Source organism: Muscardinus avellanarius (assembly GCF_963383645.1).
Source record: "Muscardinus avellanarius genome assembly, chromosome: 1".
Taxonomy (NCBI): Eukaryota; Metazoa; Chordata; class Mammalia; order Rodentia; family Gliridae; genus Muscardinus; species Muscardinus avellanarius.
In genome coordinates this window covers 209,934,509-209,955,384 of record NC_137786.1, presented here as the reverse complement: position 1 = coordinate 209,955,384, position 20,876 = coordinate 209,934,509, and the positions used below count along the sequence as shown (strand labels likewise).

At 44.3% G+C, this 20,876-nt stretch overlaps 1 protein-coding gene across 3 annotated transcripts; it reads left to right on the top strand.

The window, feature by feature from the left end:
* Positions 1 to 1,463: 1,463 nt before the first annotated feature.
* Positions 1,464 to 14,085, top strand: COMMD9 (COMM domain containing 9; the record flags this gene model as incomplete). 3 transcript variants are annotated; one of them, XM_080694458.1, is made up of 6 exons in its annotated part: positions 1,464 to 1,514; positions 7,800 to 7,925; positions 9,975 to 10,114; positions 11,685 to 11,719; positions 12,565 to 12,668; positions 13,945 to 14,085. In XM_080694458.1, 6 exons carry the CDS (start codon positions 1,464 to 1,466, stop codon positions 14,083 to 14,085), a joined length of 597 nt encoding a protein of 198 aa, XP_080550584.1. The 3 variants fall into 3 exon arrangements, with proteins under 3 accessions (XP_080550584.1, XP_080550585.1, XP_080550586.1); XM_080694459.1 differs by lacking the exon at positions 7,800 to 7,925; XM_080694460.1 differs by lacking the exon at positions 11,685 to 11,719 and having other exon boundaries at positions 13,945 to 14,056.
* Between the last annotated feature and the right edge of the window lie 6,791 nt (positions 14,086 to 20,876).

The following is a 20,876-nucleotide window of genomic DNA, read 5'->3' as shown; positions in this document are numbered from 1 at the left end:
TGCCCACTCAAAATCACTCATGATATTCACAATTACCTTGTTGAATAAATGGATTAAATCATTTCTGTGATCTGTCCCCCATCTCAGCACTGCCATGAGTGTAACAAGAACCTGGATAGGTATTAGTTTTCATGATTCCTCCCCCACCCCACACACGCGCGTGTGCAGCGGTGCACTCTTGTAATCCCAGCATTTGGGAGGCTGAAACAGTAGGATTATGGTTGGAGGACAGCCTCAGGTACTACTTAGTGAGGCCCTTTGCAACTCAGTGAGACTCTGTTTCAAAAATATAGAGCCAGGCGTGGTGGCGCATGCTTGTAACCCCAGCATTTGGGAGGCTGAGACCAGAGGATCGAGTTGGCAGACAGCGTCAGCTACTTAGTGAGGCCCTCTGCAACTCAGTGAGACCCGGTTTCAATATAAAGAATAAAAAACAGGGCAGGGGGTGTAGTTTGGAGGTCAAATGCCCAAGGGTTTCATCCCCAGACCCGCAAAAATAAATAAATAAATAAAAATAAAAATAAAGAATGAAAAATAGAGCTGGGGGTATAGCTCTGAGGTAGAATGCCCCTGGGTTGCATCTCCAGTACCGCAAAAAGCAAAAAAACAAAAACAAAAAACAACAACTCTGAAATGGTTCAGTCTTCCTGTCTGGATAAGTATAATAATAATAATAATAATAATAATAATAATAATAGTAACATCATGTCCTTATTTGATAAGAACTTATACACGCAAAAGCAACTGTACACCCTTCGAAGTGTGTGTGTGTGTGTGTGTGTGTGTGTGTGTGTGTGTGTGTGTGTGTATTCCAACATATGGACGTACAAAGCCAAGCGTGGTGGCGTACACTTGTAATCCCAGCATTTGGGAGGCTGAGACAGGAGGATCGCGGTTCAAAGACAGCCTCAGTTACTTAGTGAGGCCCTTTGCAACTCAGTGAGACCGTGTTTCAAAATAAAGAATAAAAAATAAGGCTGGGAGTGTAGCTCGGAGGTAGAATGTCCCTGGGTTCCATCCCCAGTACTGCAGGGGGGAAAAAAAAAAGCCAACATACACATCTTCGTTTTGCTTGGCTTCAATTCCACGCGGCCGGGTTCCCTGGTCACTTCTGGACGTTCCCTAGGCGTCTGCCAAGTCTGCAGAGGCTTCACTCCCCAGCCAGCCCACCCACAAGGGTCAAGGGAAATCCAGTTTCCCTGGCTTCGTAAGTGGACAAGCCAAGTCTACTTGCTTCCCTGAAAGCCATCCTCCGCCCGCGTTCTCCCAGTATCTCGGCCCTCGGGTCCCCAGGTTTAGACATCAGGCGGCTAGCCCTTCTGATCCCTCCAACGCCCACAGCGCTGCACGTGAACTAGCTTCCGCCCCCTAGAAGGACTACAGCTCCCGGCATGCCGCGCGCGTGTTGAGGATCACGTGATCGCCTCCCCGCCCGCCGTCGCCGTCAGGTGACTCCGAAAAAGATGGCCGCCTTGACATCGGAGCACTTCGCGGCGCTCCAGAGTCTACTGAAGGTAAATGAAGGGGTGGAGACGCGTGTGGCTGCTCTTTGTCTCCGGGACAGAGCACACGAAGCAGGAATGGGAATAAGTTGGCCCTGATTTGGAGCAAAGGCTCTGTCACTGCTTTTCTGTGACCCTGGGCAAATCGTTGCCGCCTTTCTGAGATTTCTAAGAGCAGGGACAAAAATCAGTAAGCCCCTGACAGAAAGGTGGGAGGGAAAAAATGTGACATCCTGGACGGCAAGGCGTTGTACAAATGCCCCTCCCCCCACTGTTACTCAATGGGGCTCGTTTACGGGATCGGTGCATTGGAGTGCTAAGTGTTGTAACCGCAGGACGAGTTCCCCATTTCATCCCGCGGGTGCTCTGCGCTCTGTAGTTGAGAAATTCTCTCCCTCTTTATCAACTTGACTCTCCGAGTGAGGTGTGCGTTCTGTGTTCCCCTGAGGCCCGGGTTTTTTGTGCTTGCTTTAACCTGTGTAAAGTGCAGAACACTCTCCTGACTTTCCTTAATAAGCTTTTAAATAGTGATATGTAGCATAGATACAGAAATGCATGTCATAAATGCACAGTTTAAGGATCACACAGCCATGTGACCATCAAGTCAAAAAATGCGAAACTTTACCAGAACCTCAGAAGACCCCCTATTGTTCCTTCATTCTTTCCTCACTCTTCTTCCTAACAGTAACCACTATCATTACTGCTGCTTCGCGCGCGCGCGCGCGCGCGCGCGTGTGTGTGTGTGTGTGTGTGTGTGTGTGTCCGTGTATGTGGTATTGGAGATTTGAACTCAGAGGCATTCTACCTCCCAGCTATACCTCCAGTCGTTTTTTATTTTTTATTTTGAAACAAGGTCTCGCTAGGCTGCTGAGAGCCTCACTAAATTGATGAGGCTATCCCGGAACCTGCCATCCTTTTGTCTCAGCCTCATAAGTACTGGGATTACAAACATGTGCCACCACACCTGGCTACTATCATTGCTTCTAACACAATTACTTAATACTGTTCATGTTTGAACGTCATATAAATAGAATAAAACATACATTTTCTTTTTTGCATCTGGCTTCATTCACTCACTTTGATGTCACAACATTTTGTTAATTCTCATCCCTCTTATTCCTATGTACTTTCTTTTTTTTAAAAAAAAACTTCTATTTTGAGATAACTACAGATTCTCATGCAGTTGTAAGAAATAATGCAGAGAGATCCCATTTACCCTTTACTCAGTTTTCCCCAATTGGGACATCCTACAAAACTAGAACCTATCACAATCAGGGTATTGACATGAATAGTTGTATCACACTCACATTCTCCCCCTCCTTTAACATCTGATAATCTTTAATTCTGTAAAGTATCATTTCAGGAATTGTGTATAGGCCACGTATGGTGTGCATACCTTTAATCCCAACTGCTTGGAAGACTGAGGCAAGAGGATCACAAGTCTGAGGCCATTCTGGGCAATTAAGTGAAACCCTGTCTCAAAATAAAAAGGATGGGATGTAGCTCAAGGCAGAGCACTTGCCAAATATTCAGGAAGCCAAGGATTCAATCCCCAGTATCCCATAAAAGGAGAAATTTATATAAATGATATAATATGTAACTTTTTAAGATTGACTTTTTCACTCAGCCTAATTCTATGGAAATGCATCCACATTGTATATATCTATAGTCTTTTTCTATTGCTAAGGCACATTTTATGGTGTGGATGTAAAAAAGTTTATTTAATCATTTAGAAAGACATCTAGCTTGTTTTTAGTTTTTGCTGAAAAAAAAAGCTGTTATAAACATTTATGCAAAGGCTTGGAGTACTATTGCTAGGTCATTTGGTAGTTACATGTTTAGTTTCTAAAGAAATCTCCAAACTGTTTTCTGTAGAAGCTGTACCATTTTGCATGTCCACCAACAATGAATCCAAGTTATACACATCTTGACCCTCATTTACTGTTACCACTAACTGGCTATTTTAGCCATTCTGATAGATGTGTCTTAGTATCTCAGTGTTATTTTAATTTGCATTTCCTTAGCAGCTAATGATGTTGAATCTTTTTTCGTGTGCTTATTTGCTATCTGTATATCTTCAGTGGAATGACTTTTTATGCCTTTTGTCAATATTCTAATTCAAGTGTTTGCTATATTCTTGAGTTGTGAGATTTCTCAAATATAGTCTAGATTTTAGTCCTTTGTCTAATATATAATTAAAAAATATTTTCCTCTGAGTTGTAGCTCATTATTTCATCCTCTTCATTATGGCCAAATTAGTTGGCTAGGTCTGCCATAATAAGCACTACAAAGTGAGTGGATTAAACAACAGGAATTTCTTTCTGAAGGTCATTAAGTTCAAGATCAAGATGTGAGCTAGATTGGTTCCTTCTAAGGAGAGATCCTGTCATGAATCTCTCATACCTTCTGTAAGTTGCTGTCAACCTCCGATGTATCTCGACCTGTGGATCACTGCATTCATCTCTCCATGACATGCTTTCTGTGTCATCCCTGTCCAAATTTCCCCTTTTTATAATAAAATTGGTTATATTGAACTAATCCACCCTAAAGATCTCATCTTAACTAATTACATCTGCAACAATCCTATGTCCTTATAAATAAGGTCACATTCTGAGATGACTGAGAGTTAAGGTGTCAATATATAAATTTGGGGATTTGGGAAGAACACAATCCAACCTATAACTGGTGCTTTTGTGATGTATAAGTTTTTTTTTTTTTATATACTGGGGATTGAACTCAGGGACATACAATCTCTGAGCTATACCCCCAGCCTAGATTTTATTTTTTTGTTTTGAAACAGGGTCTCACTAAGTTGCGGAGACTGAGGATGGCCGCAAACCTGTGATTCTACTATCGTAGCCTCCCAAGTATTGAGGTTACAAGTGCGTGCCACCATGCCTGGCCTTATTTTATTTTTTATTTGAAAACAGGGTCTTGCCAAGTTGATGCAAGCCTGAGTTGCTAAAGCTGGCTTTGAACCTCTGATCCTCCCATCTCAGCCTCCCAAGTAATGAGATTACAGGCATGCACTACCACAGCTGGCCCCTATTTCATTTCCTTTTTTTAAATTTAAATTTTATTTTATGAGAATCATATTGAAAAAGGCATACATTCACACAGTGCTTGGTGCCCTCCCACCACCCTGCTTCCCCTCTCCCTCCTCCCAACAATGAGTGTCCATGTTGACCATGCTACATTCACACTTATACACATATTTGAATGTAGCTCTTCCACCAATCAACCTCAGCCTTTTTCCTCTCCTACCCTTCCTTTCTAGCTTTGCTGAGGTTTCCATTATCTGGAGTCCCTCTGGTATCCCAAATACTCCCTAGTTTGGGCATATTAGAGAAAACATATGTCCCTTCTCTTTCTGTGCTTGGCTGATCTCACTTAACATAATGTTCTTCAGGTCTTTCCATCTTCTTGTGAATGACATGATTTTGTTATTGCTGAGTCGAATTCCATTGTGTGTATTTCCCATAATTTTGCAATTCATCTGTTGATGGAGACCTAGGTTGGTTCCATATTTTGGCTATTATGAATTGTGCTTCTATGAACATGGGTATGCATATGTTACGGTAGTTCTCTGATTTCAACCCCTTTGGAAAGATACCCAGGAGTGGTATAGCTGGATCATATGGTAGATCCATTCCCAGTTTTCTAAAGAATCTCCACACTGATCTCCATAGTGGCTGAACTAGTTTGCACTCCCACCAACAGTGTAAAAGAGTTCCTCTTTCCCCACACCCTCCCCAGCATGTGTTGTTATTTGACTTCTTTATGCTTGCCACTCTGAATTGAATAGACACTTCACAAAAGAAGACATACAAATGGCCAATAGATACATGAAAAAAATGTTCAACATCATTAGCCATCGGGGAAATGCAAATCAAAACAGGGTCTCACTAAGTCGGTGAGGGTCTTGCTAAATTGCTGAGACTGTCATTGAACAGACAATCCTCCTGTCTCAGCCTGCCACGTCCTTATTACAAGTATTCACCACCATGCCCAGCTCCTGGAGGATATTTTTGCTATTTGTAGTTTAAGCTGACAGTTTTCTTTCAGTACCTGAAAAATAGTGAGCCATTTCTTGCCTTTGTGGTTTCTGACATGAAAGCTGCTATCAGCCTAATTGTCTAGTATAGTAAAGTGTTATTTCTGGCTCTCTGCTTTTGAGACTTTTTCTTTGTCTTTTTAGAAGTTTAATTCTAACATGTCTTGGGTTTTTTAAGTTATTAGTTACTGTACTTAGGACTTACTCCAGTTCTTAAAATATGTACCACTATGTCTAAACTTGGAGAATTTGGGGCTATTTTTCTCTTAACCATAATTTTCGCTTGTTTGTTTATCCCTCTTTTATCTCCTTCCAGAACTCCAGTGATATGAGTGGTAGATCTCTGTTATAGTCCTGCAGGTCCCTGAGTCTTTGTCTGTCTTCTCTTTGGTCAGATCGGGTGAGCTCCATTGTTCTGTCTTCCAGTCCACTGATTCACCCCTTTATCCCTTATATTTTGGCATGCTTGCGGCCATCTATCACGGTGGGCTTTGGGGTTTTTTGGTGTGTGTTTTATGTTTCAGTTCTAAAGTTGACATTTTATTCTTAGTATCTTCTATTATTTTGCTGAGATATTTCCCTTTTTAAAACTTATTTCAAGTATGTTCATAATTCCTTATGGAAGCATTATTACGAAGGCTGTTTTAAAATCTTGTCAGATAATATTAACATCTCTCATCTCAACGATGACATCTGTTGATTGTTATTGTTTTCTTTTTTCAGCTCAAGATCTTTCTGGCTCCTGGTTTGATAAGTAATTCTTGTTGAAACCTGAATGTTTCAACAAAAGGTTCGGATCTAGATCTTATTTAAATCTTATTTATTTATTTATTTATTTATTTATTTATTTTTGGTGGTACTAGGGTTCCTGGAAACCCTTCAACCTCCGAGCTATACTCCCAGACCTGTTTTTATACTTTTTAATTTGAAAACAGGGTCTCTTAAGCTAGCGCAGCTGGCTTCAAACCTGCGTGATACTCCTGTCTTTGCCTCCCAAATGCAGGGATTACAAGCATGTGCCACCACGCCTGGCATTAAATCTTATGTTTTAGCTGCCTTTCCTAGACACTGGTCAGGCAGGGAAAGGTGGTGCCACTCCATTACACCATTTGAAGGTAGAAGTGTAGTTTCCCGTTTGACTCCTGTTAGCACCTGAAAGCGGGAGTTTCCTGTTACAGCTGGGTAGAGGTGGTGGGAGCCCTTTCTTTACACTGTGTCTGTCTGTCTGTCTGTCTGTCTCTTTCTCTTTTTTGGTGGGTCTGGGGATGAAATCCGGGGGCATTTGACTGCTGAGCTACACCCCCTGCCCTATTTTGTATTCTTTATTTTGAAACAGGGTCTCACTAAGTTGCAGAGGGCCTCACTAAGTAGCTGAGGCTGTCTGCAAACCACGATCTTCCAGTCTCAGCCTCCCGAATGCTGGGATTACAAGCGTGTGCCACCATCCCCAGCTCCACACTGTCTCTTAATACCATCCAGTAGTACAGCTTTTTATCTGCTGGTGGGGTCAAAGACCCCAGCTCCCAACTTGGCCCTCTCTGACACCCCTCAACAGAGATGTTGGGGTACCTCAGTACAGCCTCACAGAGCTTCCCACTCAACCTTTGTTGATGTTAGCGTGTTTGTGTGCGTGTGTGCCTGTGCGTGTGTGTGTGTGTGTGTGTGAGAGAGAGAGAGAGAGCGAGAGCGAGAGCGAGAGAGAGGGAAGGGATGTTCTTTCTAGATATTTGGCTGGAGAAGAGTTACTGTCTAAAAGGCCTCCTCTTTCTTGGTCCTTTCTCTAGAGATATAAAATACTTACTGGATTAACCCCCCTCCTGTACTCATTGGCATTTCCAGGATATCCTCTTCTTCATCTCAAGGTCTAGGGTATACGAGGCAACCAGAAAATCCAGGAAAATGCCATTCATGGGTCTCAAGATCTAATGCATCTACCCTTTTCTCTTCCTTTCCATGGTCATCAGAGGTTGGTTTTCTATATAATGCACAGAGATTTTTGTTGTATTTAGCAAAAAGAATAGAAAAAAGTACATCTATTTCATCTTCCCAGAAACAGAAGTATCTTGTGTTCCCTTAAATCTTAAATCTCAAAGATGTCACATGATTAAGACAATATTTTTTATTCTCTATTAATAAATCAGCCTCTCAAATACCACCACACGCTGCTTTAAGACAATATTATTTGAAAATGTGTTTTCAGGGTCTTTGTGTTTTGTTTTTATCATCTGTAACTTAATCCATAGGCCTCCTCTAAAGATGTTGTCAGACAGCTGTGTCAAGAGAGCTTTTCCAGTTCAGCCCTTGGCTCGAAAAAACTTCTGGATATTACGTGTTCCAGCTTATCTGTGACTCAGGACGAGGCAGAGCAAGTAAGTGTGGTCAGAAATGACCTGTGGCCACTGGCCCTCATCTCTTGCTAATCTCTCTCTTCATCCTCCAGTCACCGCAGTGTCCCAAGAAAATTCCCCTGGAAATGTTTGTTGGCTTTATAGTCAACTTTAGAAAGAGTGTGTGTGTGTGTGTGTGTGTGTGTGTGTGTGTGTGTGTGTGTCTGTGTACCAGGGGCAGTCTACATCTGAGTTACACCCCAGCCCTATTTTTATTTTTATTTGGAAACAGGGTCTGCCTAGGTTGCTGAAGAGTCTCACTACTTGCTGAGGCTGGCCACAAACCTGCAGTCTTCCCAAGTACTGGGATTACAACTGTGTGTCACCACGCCCGGCTAATTTTTTTTTATATATGATTGAATTTAAAAGCTTTTGCCTTTGAACCCTCCTTTATAAGTAAGCATGGAGTGAAGAAGTGTGCCCAGAATCAGAGTTCTGGACCATTGTCTTTTCAGACTTTTTACTGACACAATGCAGAAAAAAAAAAAAGCCAACTTTCACGTTCTTTTCTTTCCCAGCCTATAGCAGGTGAAGTGTCAGCGGGATAGCTTAGCCTGATTTTCCCAGAATGCTTAGGCAGAAGCATGGTGGCCCGAGTAGCATTAGGGAGCCCACATGCGGGGTTCAGTCAGGCCCCTTGCATGCTCTGTGTGCCACACTCTCTTCTCATCCTTCTGCTCCAGTGAAGAGTCCTGCTTGGCTCACCACATCTCACCTGGTCTTAGATCTTATGTCAAGTTATATAGCAGTGACAGCTTTATCTCTCCAGGGAAAATATGCTCCTAGAACAGGCATGTCTTCATCCAGATGGGCTGGGCCTGTGTTCGTTTTCTCTCTCTCTCTCTCTCTCTCTCTCTCTCTCTCTCTCTCTCTCCTCTCTCTCTCTCTTTCTTTCATCTGGAACTTTGCTCATCAACATCAGCTACAGAAAAGTAAAAGGCAAAAGCAAGATCATAAAAGTGGGTGAAGATTTAGTGTAGTTTTCCTTAATGGACACTAAGCCAAGTACTTGGGGGCAGCTAGTAATTTGGAGGTGATTCTAGAAAGAGAGTTAGGCAAATCAGGAGAAATCCTTGGATTAAAAAGTGTGTTAACAGTGGTGAGTGCTGTGATGACTGGGCTCAGTCCTGAGGTCCTGTATAAGGGCAGGTAGAACATATCTCGGACTTGTCCCCCGGAGGCACGGGACCAGGGCACTTCTCCAGTAACTCCCATCCCCATGGGGGAGGCTTAACTTCCCTTCGCTTCTGGTTGTGTGCATTTGCAGTCAAGCCACAGAAAGAGCCCTAAAGCAGAGAGACAGCGCCTCATTCTATTCATGGATCAACCATAAGCCACAACTGACCACAGAGCCATGTAGAAGGACAGAGGATGGGAGCACAGAGCACAGAGCAGGGCAGGGTCCGGCAGTCCCCTCTCATAGGAGCCATCCACACAGCTGACCAGAACTGTTTGTTTTCTTTGCCCTCCCTGGTGACAGCTAAAGAGCAAGGACATGACACTCCTACCACCTTGGATTCAAAGCCCATACTCCAAAGGAACATTTGTCACATTTCAGTAAACACTTAAGATGCTTGCAAGGAGCATACAGCCCCACTCAGGGAGCCTAGCGCTATGGGCCCCAGGTGTTTGCGCAGTCCTCTTGGTCCAGGGGCATTAGACTAATGCAGGGTTGCTTAGTAACCCAGCTGACTTTGCACTTCTCCCAGGTTACCAGGGAAACAGCGCCAGAAAGTTAACTGAAGGTCGGATTCTTCTTTAGAAGGAAGAGAAATGTGTTAACCCTTTGCCTTAGAGAGTTTCTGGCAAGCCAACGACTTAGGTCAGGCAGCTACATCTGTCTTGTAAAGCAACAGGTGAAGTCAGGTGGCGGAGGCACATGTGGAATATTAGCATCTGCTCAGAGGCCTCCCTGCTCCTGTGGCTCACTGGGATGTCGATGTCGGTGGTAGTATGCAGCTGTAGGGGGGCGGGAGAGATAGAGCCCTGCCCCTGCATTCCCTCAGCCGCAGGGCTGCCCCTGTCCCTCAGCTCCTCCAGGCTCTGCACCGCCTCACCAGGCTGGTGGCCTTCCGTGACCTGTCCTCTGCCGAGACGATTCTGGCTCTCTTTCCGGAGAATTTCCACCAAAACCTCAAAAACCTGCTGACAAAAATCATCCTAGAACATGTGTAAGTGCTTTTTAAGAATTTCTTCTTTTGTATTTCTTATTGTTTTTATTCCTGGTCTAGAAATAATACGTTCATTGTTGAAAAATTAGAAAATATGGATAAGCAAAATGAAGAAACTAAGACACCTGTAATCTCACCACTAGGAAGTTAGTAGTGTTAATTCTTTAGTGGAAAGGCTCTAGCACTTGGTTATTGTTTCTCTCTACACATCTTTAAAGAGGATGAGATTTTGTTTTTGTTTTTAATGAAAAAGAATCATGCCATTTTATTTTTTATTTATAGTTTATTGGTGCATTATAGTCATACATCTTGCAGTTCAGGGCGATAGAGGCATACATGCACATAACACTCGTTTGGCCCTCCCCCGTTCCCTTCCCCTGTTTTCCTCTCCGTGCTCAGCACAGTGATTGGCTTTGATAAGTTTGTGTATGCACATCATGTCCAATGAGGTGTTTCCCTCTTCCCCCTCCCATCTCCCTGAGGATCATTGCCATTTTATAACTTGTTTATATTCAGTTAACAGTATTAACATTAACGTTAGGTCAATAAGCATTTACCTTCAGTATCATTTTTAATAGTTAAGTATTAAATATATTCTATGAAGGAATGAAGTATAAATTTTAAACTTCCTAGTGTTTGATGTTTAAGTTTTCCACTTCAGTGAACAATCTATAGAAGCAATTTTGCTCACATATTTAATTATTTCCTTACAGAGTTAAAGGCATGAACATACTGGGTTTGGCCTTATATTATCAAGGTGGCCCTGAAGAAGGCTGCACCAGCTTTTTCCAGCTGTAGTACGCACTGGGCCCCTCTTCCACATCTGTATTACAGAAACTTTTTCTCATAATTTTCCCAGTTCCACAAATGGCAATGGCACATCATTTCAACTTATATCTTTGGCACTAATGTTGTTGAATATCTGTTTCATGTGTTTATTGATCATTTTAAGATTCCTTTTGTGATTTATCTAAATATCTTCTGAGCTGGGCAAATCCTTTCGAACATAAAAATCTTAAGTATAATTGATTATTGTTTAGCAGAAGGCTTGAGCACGCCTCTCCAATAGCAATAACTGATAATGCCTATTTACCAAGGGTTTTGTTGTTTATCTAGAACTTACATACATGACCATGTTGTATTCTGACAGCGTGGCATCTCGCTATGATGCTGTCTGCCATAGTGTTAGGCAGGTCTGTTTGGTGTATTTTTTATAAGATGCAGTATTCTGTATAGCAGGTGCTCAGTAGAGAGAACATAAATTGACCGTTTCTCTGTTTTGTCTTTTAAAACAATAGCACAATAAGATTATAATACATTAAGCTTCTTCTCATTTTTGCCCTCAGCTAGGAACACTAATAGCATTTATGGCCTTAGTACTTTGAACTTTGTAGAGCAAACAAAATGCCACTTTTTGAAGGCAGGCCTTTCCGATGTCCTTCCCTGTGCTTGGGTCTGTTGGTCATGGCACAGGCAGAAGCTCAGAGCCCAGGGTCTCTGTCATTTTTAGAAAACTCAAACTCATTCCTTTTCCATGATTTCTCTTTCTTCGTCTTTTTCTCTTAAACAGATCAACTTGGAGAAGTGAAGCCCAAGCAAATCAGAGTGAGTCCCAAGACATCTGCCTCACTTCCTTACCCTTCTTCCCAGCCCCAGCTCTGAATCTACCAGGACACCAAAGATTTTCACTTAATTTCTGTTCCCAAACCAAACTCCGCATGCTCTTTGTTTTTCTTTTTCATTCCACTTTTAAACTTTGTTCTTGATTATAGATATTATTATAGAAGCATGCGGTTTAAAAAATATAAGAATATTCAAAGCAGAAAGTGAAGTACTTAAAATAATTACGTTTTTAAAAATAATTATATTTCAATTAAGGAAAATTTAACAGTAATTGAAATTACCTTGAAAGATTAAATAAAAGTACATGCTTAGTAACTGGTTATTATGCTTGCTCTGAGCTGGTCATGGTACTGGCGTGCTTTATCTGTGTTGACTCATTTAGTCCTCCCAATGTCCCTGTGAGCTAGGTGGAAATTATCCCCGTTTTCCAGATGGAGAAACAGAGGCTTAGAGGCTAGGAGAATAGTGGAACCCATATTCAAACCAACTCTGTTAATATATCAAACAAGGCCGCTTATCACTACCATGGCCTATACTTTCCTAAGCCTCAGACCAGGACTTTTGGACGGACCCTGTGATACTTCGCAGTCTGTCCTGACATCTGGAGGGCTGGGTGTTTGGCAGGAAGCCTGGCCATCCTGCTGTCTGTGCTTCATATGAAGGGCAAGTGGCACCAAGTAATGGGGGAGGCCCTCGGCTTGCTGTTATGTCTTTCAGAGGCTGGCCATGTAGTCCAAGTGCATTCTATGTGGGCAGCCCCTACTCTGTCAGAGAGAAAGGCTTGGTAAATGTGGCATGGCCTCTAAGCTAAGCTTTCTCCTCCTCAGTCTCTCTGCCTCGCCTGGTGGACCTGGACTGGAGAGTGGATATCAAAACGTCCTCAGACAGCATCAGCCGCATGGCCGTCCCCACCTGCCTGCTCCAGATGAAGGTATGTCCCCTGTCAGGCTCAAGACGAGAGGAAGAGCAGTAGTGAGTTGGCCTCCTGCAGCACCTAAACCAGCAGCTGCCAAAGTTCTGGCATCATCATCCCCATAAACTTAAAAAAAAAGTTAGCAGTGTCTCACATGAGTTTGTTCAATCACAATGTAAATGTGTGCTACTGTATTAACATGTCTTGGACATCATACTTACACTCCAAGTAGACATTTAATTTTTTTATTTTTTGGTGGTACTGGGGTTCCTGGAAACCCTTCTACCTCTGGGCTACACTCCCAGACCTATTTTATACTTTTTTTTTTTTTTGAATCAGGGTCTCTTAAGCCAGCAAGGCTGGCTTCAAACCTGTACGATCCTCCTGTCTCCGCCTCCCAGGTGCGGGGATTACAAACGTGCGCCACCACGCCCGGCAACAGTAGACATTTTTAAATAGTGAAATAAGTACAAAACTTTGTACTTTTTAACGATTTGCTGATACATGAAGGTGTACACTTAGTGAGAAGTTTACCCTTAAGAGTAGGGTGCATTCAGACTTAAGATGGCCTCTGGATCCCTTCCACGTACTATCACTGGCTTCTGGTCTAACAGGACTTAGCTGTCCCTGTTGGCCGTGTGGCTGACCAAATGGCCGATCAGGCATCCGTTGGCAGTCAGTGTCTCTTCCTTTTCTTGTTCACGGGCCCTTGCTTCGCAGTACTTTTCAGGAATCTTTGAAACTCAACTGCCCATCTTGTAGGGTTTGCTTAGTAAAAGAACTACATAATGAACTGGGCATGGTGGTGTAATCTTAGTACTTGGGAGGCTGGGAGGGGGGGATCGCAGGTTTGAAACAACATAGTGAGGCCTTCAGCAACTTGGTGAGACCCTGTTTCAAAATAAAAAATAAGCTGGGCGTGGTGGCACACGCTTGTAATCCCAGCATTTGAGAGGATGAGACAGGAGGATCGCACTTCGCAGCCAGCCTCAGCTACTACTTAGTGAGGCCCTTTGCAACTCAGTGAGACCCTGTTTCAAAATAAAGAATAAAAAATAGGGCTAGAGGTATAGCTCGGAGGTAGAATGCCCCTGGGTTCCATCCCCAGTAGCGCAAAAAATTTGATAAGTAAATAAAAAATAAAATAGGGTTGGGGTGTGGCTCGGAGGTAGAATGCCCGTGGGCTCTTACAAAGAGCCTTTCTTTAGAGGTCCAGCAGAACTGAGCAGTGCTTGCTTACAGAGAGGTAGGAAGAGAGGCAGCTTTGACTTTCTGGACTGTGTTCTTTTTGTAGATCCAAGAAGACCCCAGCCTGTGTGGGGATAAGCCCTCTGTCTCTGCTGTGACCGTGGAACTGAGCAAAGAAACACTGGACACGATGTTAGATGGACTGGGCCGCATCCGAGACCAGCTTTCTGCTGTGGCCAACAAATGAGCTGCCAGTGCCCACTGCCCATGGCCACGCCCCCGCTGCTCCTCAGTGGCGAGGCGCCTCCCAGCATTGGCTGCCCTCGCGGCAGCCATTTGGCTCACACCAGCGGGCTGCTGGGGCTGGAGGGGGTCACTGCTGAAGGCACAGGTGGGTCGGGAGAAGTGGCCCTGCCCTTTGCTGTCCTCGACTTCTTTTTTCTCTTTCTGAAGCTGATGACCAGAAGCCTTTCTCTTTGAAAGCTTCCTGTGTGTGGCTTCATTCTTGCTGTGGCAGTGTGAGGGGGCATGAACTTCGCCAGCTGCCCCTGCGTGGCTCAAACTGTGGGCTGAACCTAATGAGTTTATTTCCAGCATTAGCTCTAATGAGTTCACTTCCAACCCTGGAACACAGGGAGTGAATCAGGCCGTGATGCGACTGTGCCCTCGGTGAGGGAAGCCAGGCAGGCTGCTGAGCCGCCACTGTGGTGCGGCCCTCCAGGGCCTCCCTGAGCTCCCTCGGCCCACCTCTCCAGCCTAGGCGGTCTGAAATGTATGCTGTTCCTCACCGCTCCTCGGTGAGGAGGAGGGAATATTTGGAAATAAATAACAGTTTTGTGATTCTGGTCATGAGTCTTTCTCCCAGACTGCCGCCTTCATCTCACGCTGCCTCTTGTTCTTGAAGAGCATCCCAACTTCTGTGACCTCTGGTGTCAGGCAGATGAACCTCACCACCTCCTGTGCTTTTGCCTGTCATGTAGAACAGAAAGAAGCCAGGCACAATGTCAGTGCTCGCTCGTCACAGAGCTCCGGTGAAGATTCTCCTTAGACTTTAGCCAAACGTCATGAGCCTCGCACGTCATAGGGACCCCAGGCGTGAAGACCTTTCCCCCTTCATTATCCAGGTCATCCCCGTGGCGGCAGCCTGCAGCCTGCGGGCTGAGCTCTTTGATGGCAGCTTCTCTAGGGGTGTGTGAATGGGGTGGATGGAAGAGGTAGAACTGTGGGTTAAGAGTACGCATTCAGGAGTCAGGCAGCCAGGGTCAGAAGCGGTCCTGCCAAAATAATAATAATGATGACGTTAGCTTTGAGTATTAATAGAAATGAAAGCAGAAAGCTCTGTGCTTTCATTGTTTCATCTGCTTTAACAGGTCACTGTGAGGAGAAATGGTATTATTCTACCTTTATTGATGAGGAAACCTGCTCATTGAGATTTAGTCACCTGCTGGCAAATGGCCTCATTAGCACTTGGAGCCAGATTTCTCTAGCTTTCTCTCTATGGTACAGGTCTCTGTAAGGGATACCGAGTTCTGTACCTGGCTCCATTTGGAAAATTTTGAAACTGAAATCAAAGAGAAATCTTATCTCTGCCCACCCAGTGAGATACTGGGAAGCTGAGAAAAACCATTCCAATTTTCTCCTTGCGTGTTCTTTCCTGGATACAGAGCCACCTGCTTTGAAAATGGCAGAGCTTAACCCTTTGAGGGTCATACCCCTTGAGAATCTGATGAAAGCTGTAAGTCTACTCTGTAGGAAATGAACATTTAATGTGTTGCATGCATGACAGGTCATGGATCCCAGGACCCAACCTGCTACTTCCAGATTGCGAGCCCCAATCTTACCATTAGGTCGAATTCAGATTTGTCATGAATTCATCCCTCTGCTTTCCTTCCACGTCCTGTGACCTGGAAACAGGTCTCAAATTCCTATTCTCTCAGCCTCCCCAAGCATTTGTAAGAAAATAGCGTGGAATATGGAGCCTACCATAGGTCTGGGCAGCTGGACATTCCCTTAGTCAGATTTGCCTGAACGGAGCCATCAGAGTGTGTGACATATGAGGGCGTCCAGTACATCACTGGGAAAGCCAATAGGTGCTTACTGCCCTTCACCTCATCTGCAGTGTAAGAGATTTGCTTTCCATTCTTACCAGCATGGATTGTTTGTCAGTGTCATATTTCTGGTTGGCCTGATCCTATTTTAGAAGGATTTCCCAGCTTCTGTCTGTTTATCTCAAAGAAAGATCTTTCATTAAGTGCCTGTCTGGTTTCCCAGATATATATTGCATGATGAAGCAGCTCTACACAACTGTCGTCTCCCTAGGGTGCAGGAAGGCTTGATGTACACACTCCAACCACCAAAAGGCAATGATCAGTTTCCTTGATGACTGCTCCTGGCCACCAAGCACATTCCACCCACCCAGCCACATGGGCAAACACCAGGCTTCATGCCAATGAATATGTGGACGCCACAGAGATTGTATCAGGAACGTGCATGACTGCAGCTGGGCCTGTCTTTCCCTGGGGATTTCTGTACTGGAATGAGCAGAGACCACCACCCACCTCCTGCCTCTAGACTGATAGTGAGGCCAGCGATGTGGGGTCCATCTGCTGTCAGGCCATCATGATCTGAGAGGCTGAGAAAAGGCTGAGAAGGTGCAGTGTGCCCAATGCCACTCCCACTCCTAGTGTATCCATCTGCCAATCCTGATGGGTAAGACTTGTGTTAAAGTGTACCTTGGATTTGTTTTAATCTGGAGTATAAGACAGGCAGACACTGAACATTGTCATGAAGTTTGTGCTGATAGCCATAGACACAGCCATTCAGAGCCATGTGGGAAAAGACCACCTTCCCAGGGCTTTGAAGGAGCTGGAACCATGTGCTCCTTCCTTTCCCTACCTCTTCTACCTCTTTCTTTTCTTCCTTCCATCCATTCTTCCCCTCTCCAAGGGGTGTGTGTGTGTGTGTGTGTGTGTGTGTGTGTGTGTTACTGAGGATGCTGAAACTGGCCTCGAACCTGTGATCCTCTTATCCCAGCCTCCCAAGTACTGGAATTACAGGCAGGTGCTACCTTGCCCAGCTTCCTTTCCCCTTTTCCACTAAGCATTGAGCCACTGGTAGGGAACCTCTCCTATCCCACTAGGTTGGGAAATGAGTCACAATAGCAGCAAGCAGACAGTAGAGAAGTCTGTAACCTGATCACCGTTTGTGGAGTACCATCATCTCATTAACACTCACCCCCCCATGAATGTCTGTCATGAGTGAGCATTCAAGTAGCGCACTCTTTTCTCTATTCTGAGGAGCCATCCTAAACATGACTCTGCAAAGCTCAGGGAAAGGGAGTCCCTGGAACATATAACATCCCAGACGCTAGGCACTCTCATGTAATGACCTGGATGGCCCCACTGTCAGCACTGCCCAATCTAGACCAGACTTTTCCCTCTGCAATAGGAGGGTAATCACTCCAGTGCAAGTGTTCAGTCCTGGGTCTGCAATCCTGGGCACTACAGCAATGTGGAGAACTACGTTGAGCGCTTAGTCTCAGACATGCTACTGTAGCCTGCAAGGCAGCTTGGGGAGGACACAGCTTTTTGAACTACACAGTTTTTTTTTGGGGGGGGGGAATGTATGGCAACAACTGAATGAAAAATAGCACAGTGGCATCAAGCAGCAAGCCTGCTGGATCCGGGTGGACGTCAGCAGCAGTCCGAGAGCAAAACCACCCTGCTAGTTGCACCCATTGTTCAAAAAATGTGTGCCAGGAATTTGTTTTAATTAGGAATGGTAAGACACAAAGACATAGAAATAATTGTCATGAAGGAAGAAGTCTGTGCTCACGGAACCCTGCACAGAGGCAGGGCTTGTCTCTCAGATGATATACAGGGAAGATATCAGTGGTCAGGGGCAGAAAAGAGAGGTCAGAGCCATTGTTGGGGTCTTCATATTGATTGAATAGTGGAAGCAGGGTAAGTACGCTAAGTTTGGGATTGGATGACTAAATGCAGTAGGTTCTGGTCTAAGGGGATGGTCCCTAGTTGTGCAGTATCTGGCCCTGGGGTGATTAAGTGCAGAGAAGATATTGGCATGAGTGTTATATAAGGTTTGATAAAGGAGATAGTTGGGTATGTGGCTCTGGACTAGTTGTACTTCAAAGACATGTTCAGGGGAGTCATCTGCTCTCTAGGAGTTTGCTAGCATCTCACAGGGATCAAGATAGCAAATAAAAAATACAGAAAATAAAAACAGAGTGCAAAATATACAGTACAAAGTATAGTACAAAAATACAGTACAAAGATTTGTTGCAGTAACATTCAACTTAATGTTGCAGTGACTTTTAACACAGCAGTGTCTTTGCAAGTGCTTTGCACATCCCTAAGAGCTAGAGGAGCACCATAAAAAAGTGTTTGTGTAGACTTGGATTAGGATTCAAAGGCCATTGGTTTCTCCATTTCTGCCTCAGTCCAGGGACAAGAAAACTCATGATTCTTCACAAACCACCTAAGTTGCCCCTGAAGTGGTTGGCTTTGAGCTCTCCCTCGTCAGTTCTGCCTCAAAACTTTCATAGAGATCACAATCATCCTCCCTTGCTTCCCTTTGCAGGTGACCTTCAGGTGCAAGGGCCAGCCATTTGGGGCTTCCCTGAGGAAGCCAGTTCTCTGAGCACACAGAGTGGGCTCCCCATCCAGTCATCATTAGTCAAGTCTTGTGGCCTGGTGTTTACACGTTTTTTAGGAAGCCAGTCCACCAAGGTGGGAGATGCTCACTGTTAATTTTGTTCAGTAAGCTGAGAAATTATCACAAGTGGGAAATTTTAACTATTATATCTCTTATATTTTAATCTCAAAGCCATTGGCTGCCTGGCATTTTGAAAGTTTTCCAGTAGTTGAACATTTACAGGAATGGTTTTGAACCTGTAAACTGCTGACTTCCAAATGCTGATAGCTCTTAAATATTCTCTGACTTGCGTAAGGTTGGCCTTTATACAACTTTCTTATTTGGTGCTCACATTTCTGTGGCTTAATTGTCCTTTTACAACTGTTTTAGAGAGGAAAAAATACTGATAGCATGCCCTGGTTGGTGCTAGACAACCCTAATTTCCAAGAAGACAGAACCATTCTTTCTTTGAGGAAATGTCAAGAGCCCTTGACATGTTAAGAGCTCAAGGCATGTGTTTCAGACAGCATTCTCACTGCTGCGACCTAATAAACCTGAGCATACAACTTAGAGGAAGGAAGTTTTAATTGATTACAGTTTGGGGAGATTTCAGAGGTTCAGTCCATGTGAAGCTGAGTCTGTGGAGTTCAGGTCATGGCAGTAGGAAGAAGAGAGGGAGAGGGCAAATGTTCTGCTTATATCATGAAGGCAGCAGGAAGCAAGAAAGCAAACAAGGGGATTCAAACAGTCCAGCACAGTCCCTAAGACCACACCCTCAGGGACCCACCTTCTCCAACCACACCCCACCTGCCTATGGTACCACCCAGTAAATTTCTTACAATGGATTTATCTACTGTTGAGATTACAACCCTCATGACCTAATTCTATCAACTCTAAATATTAATACATGAGCTCTTCAGGGACATTCTGTATCTAACCATATAGTTTATCTTAAAGGCTATGTTTCTGTTGGGCCTCGGCTCTTGAGAAAGGCTGATGGGCTTTTATTCCTCATCTCCTAAGTAGAGATAACTACTTAGGTAAGGCCTCTCATAGATTTATAGTAAATTACATAGTCCCACTGGCTGAAGAACAGAAAAATTTTGGCTATTGGTATCAATATTGCAGTAGCCATGTGACCTTAGACACCTACCACAAGTAAAATACAATACCATTGCAAAAAATTGAATGGTAAACTAATTGAAAGATGCTTTGGGATGTCAGAGAATATTGGGTACATCATTATAAACATACAAGGTGCCCATCTTTAGGGGATAGCTTCCAGTTAAGATTTAGAAACTCTGATACAGCTTCTACTTAAGGTAGTATGCTTATCTGCTTATTATGCTTCGGAGTGAGAGCCACTGCATATGGGATTGATTTGGCTGTTTTCACAAAAGCCCAGTTTCCATGGGTTAAATAGTTTAGAAGCTTTTCATGTAAATGTCTGGTTTGGTAGTGGCTCTAAGAGGCAGGATGGTTCTCCCAGAAGTGAGCCACAGATTTAGTTTCCCTTCATCCTGCTACTTTGCCAACCAGCAGGTGTTGCCTTCATCACTGTGAGCACAGCCTACTCACCACTACACTCCAAGTCTGGGAAAGCAGAAGGGAAAGGAAGGCATGCCCTAGAAGTTGCCACATTATTTCTACTCTTATCCCATCTGCTACAGTCACATGGGTTAGCTGCAAGGTAGGCTGGCAAATAGTCTCTGGTGGGCAGTCATGTGGAGGGGGAGGGTTAGAGAGTGGGTGGGCTTGTTACTAAAAGAACGGATAGTGAGAGATGGTTGACAGGCACTGTCATAAACACCTACTCGGCTGACTACATCTCAGTGTAGCTTAATATATCCATTGCTTTCCTGGGAGCAGGTTTTATGGGAGAAGAGAGCAGAAACGCATTAAGTGTGGGGTGGGAGTGGAAATGTGGGTTCTTCTTGAGGATGGAGAGTGTATCTCACTAACTCATCTTCATAGTAGCTACCACAGTGCTGGGCACACAGACCACCCAGTAATTGTCCCTTTGTGTCCCACATCTTCCACAGACTCACACAGGATTGACCCGTATTTGTCAACCATGGTTGAGTTGTATTGAATGACTTAGAAAGGCAGATTGGTGGAATTGACGTCTACTTCCACTGCTCTTCCTACTCCCGTCTTGGCTGGACCCTCATTCACCAACTAGGACCTTTTTATTTTGCCACCATGCTTTCTGGCCTTCACTGACTTCCAGCTTGGGGGTGTGGGGATGCCTCTTCCTAGCACAGTCTCCCAGCCACAAGTGTCACTTTGGTAGAATGAGGACCACATGGAGCCCTGGGTGTGGAAGGAAGGAAGGAAGGAAACCCTGCCAGAGTGATGCTGGAGGAGCCGATGTTGGCACTGTAAGAG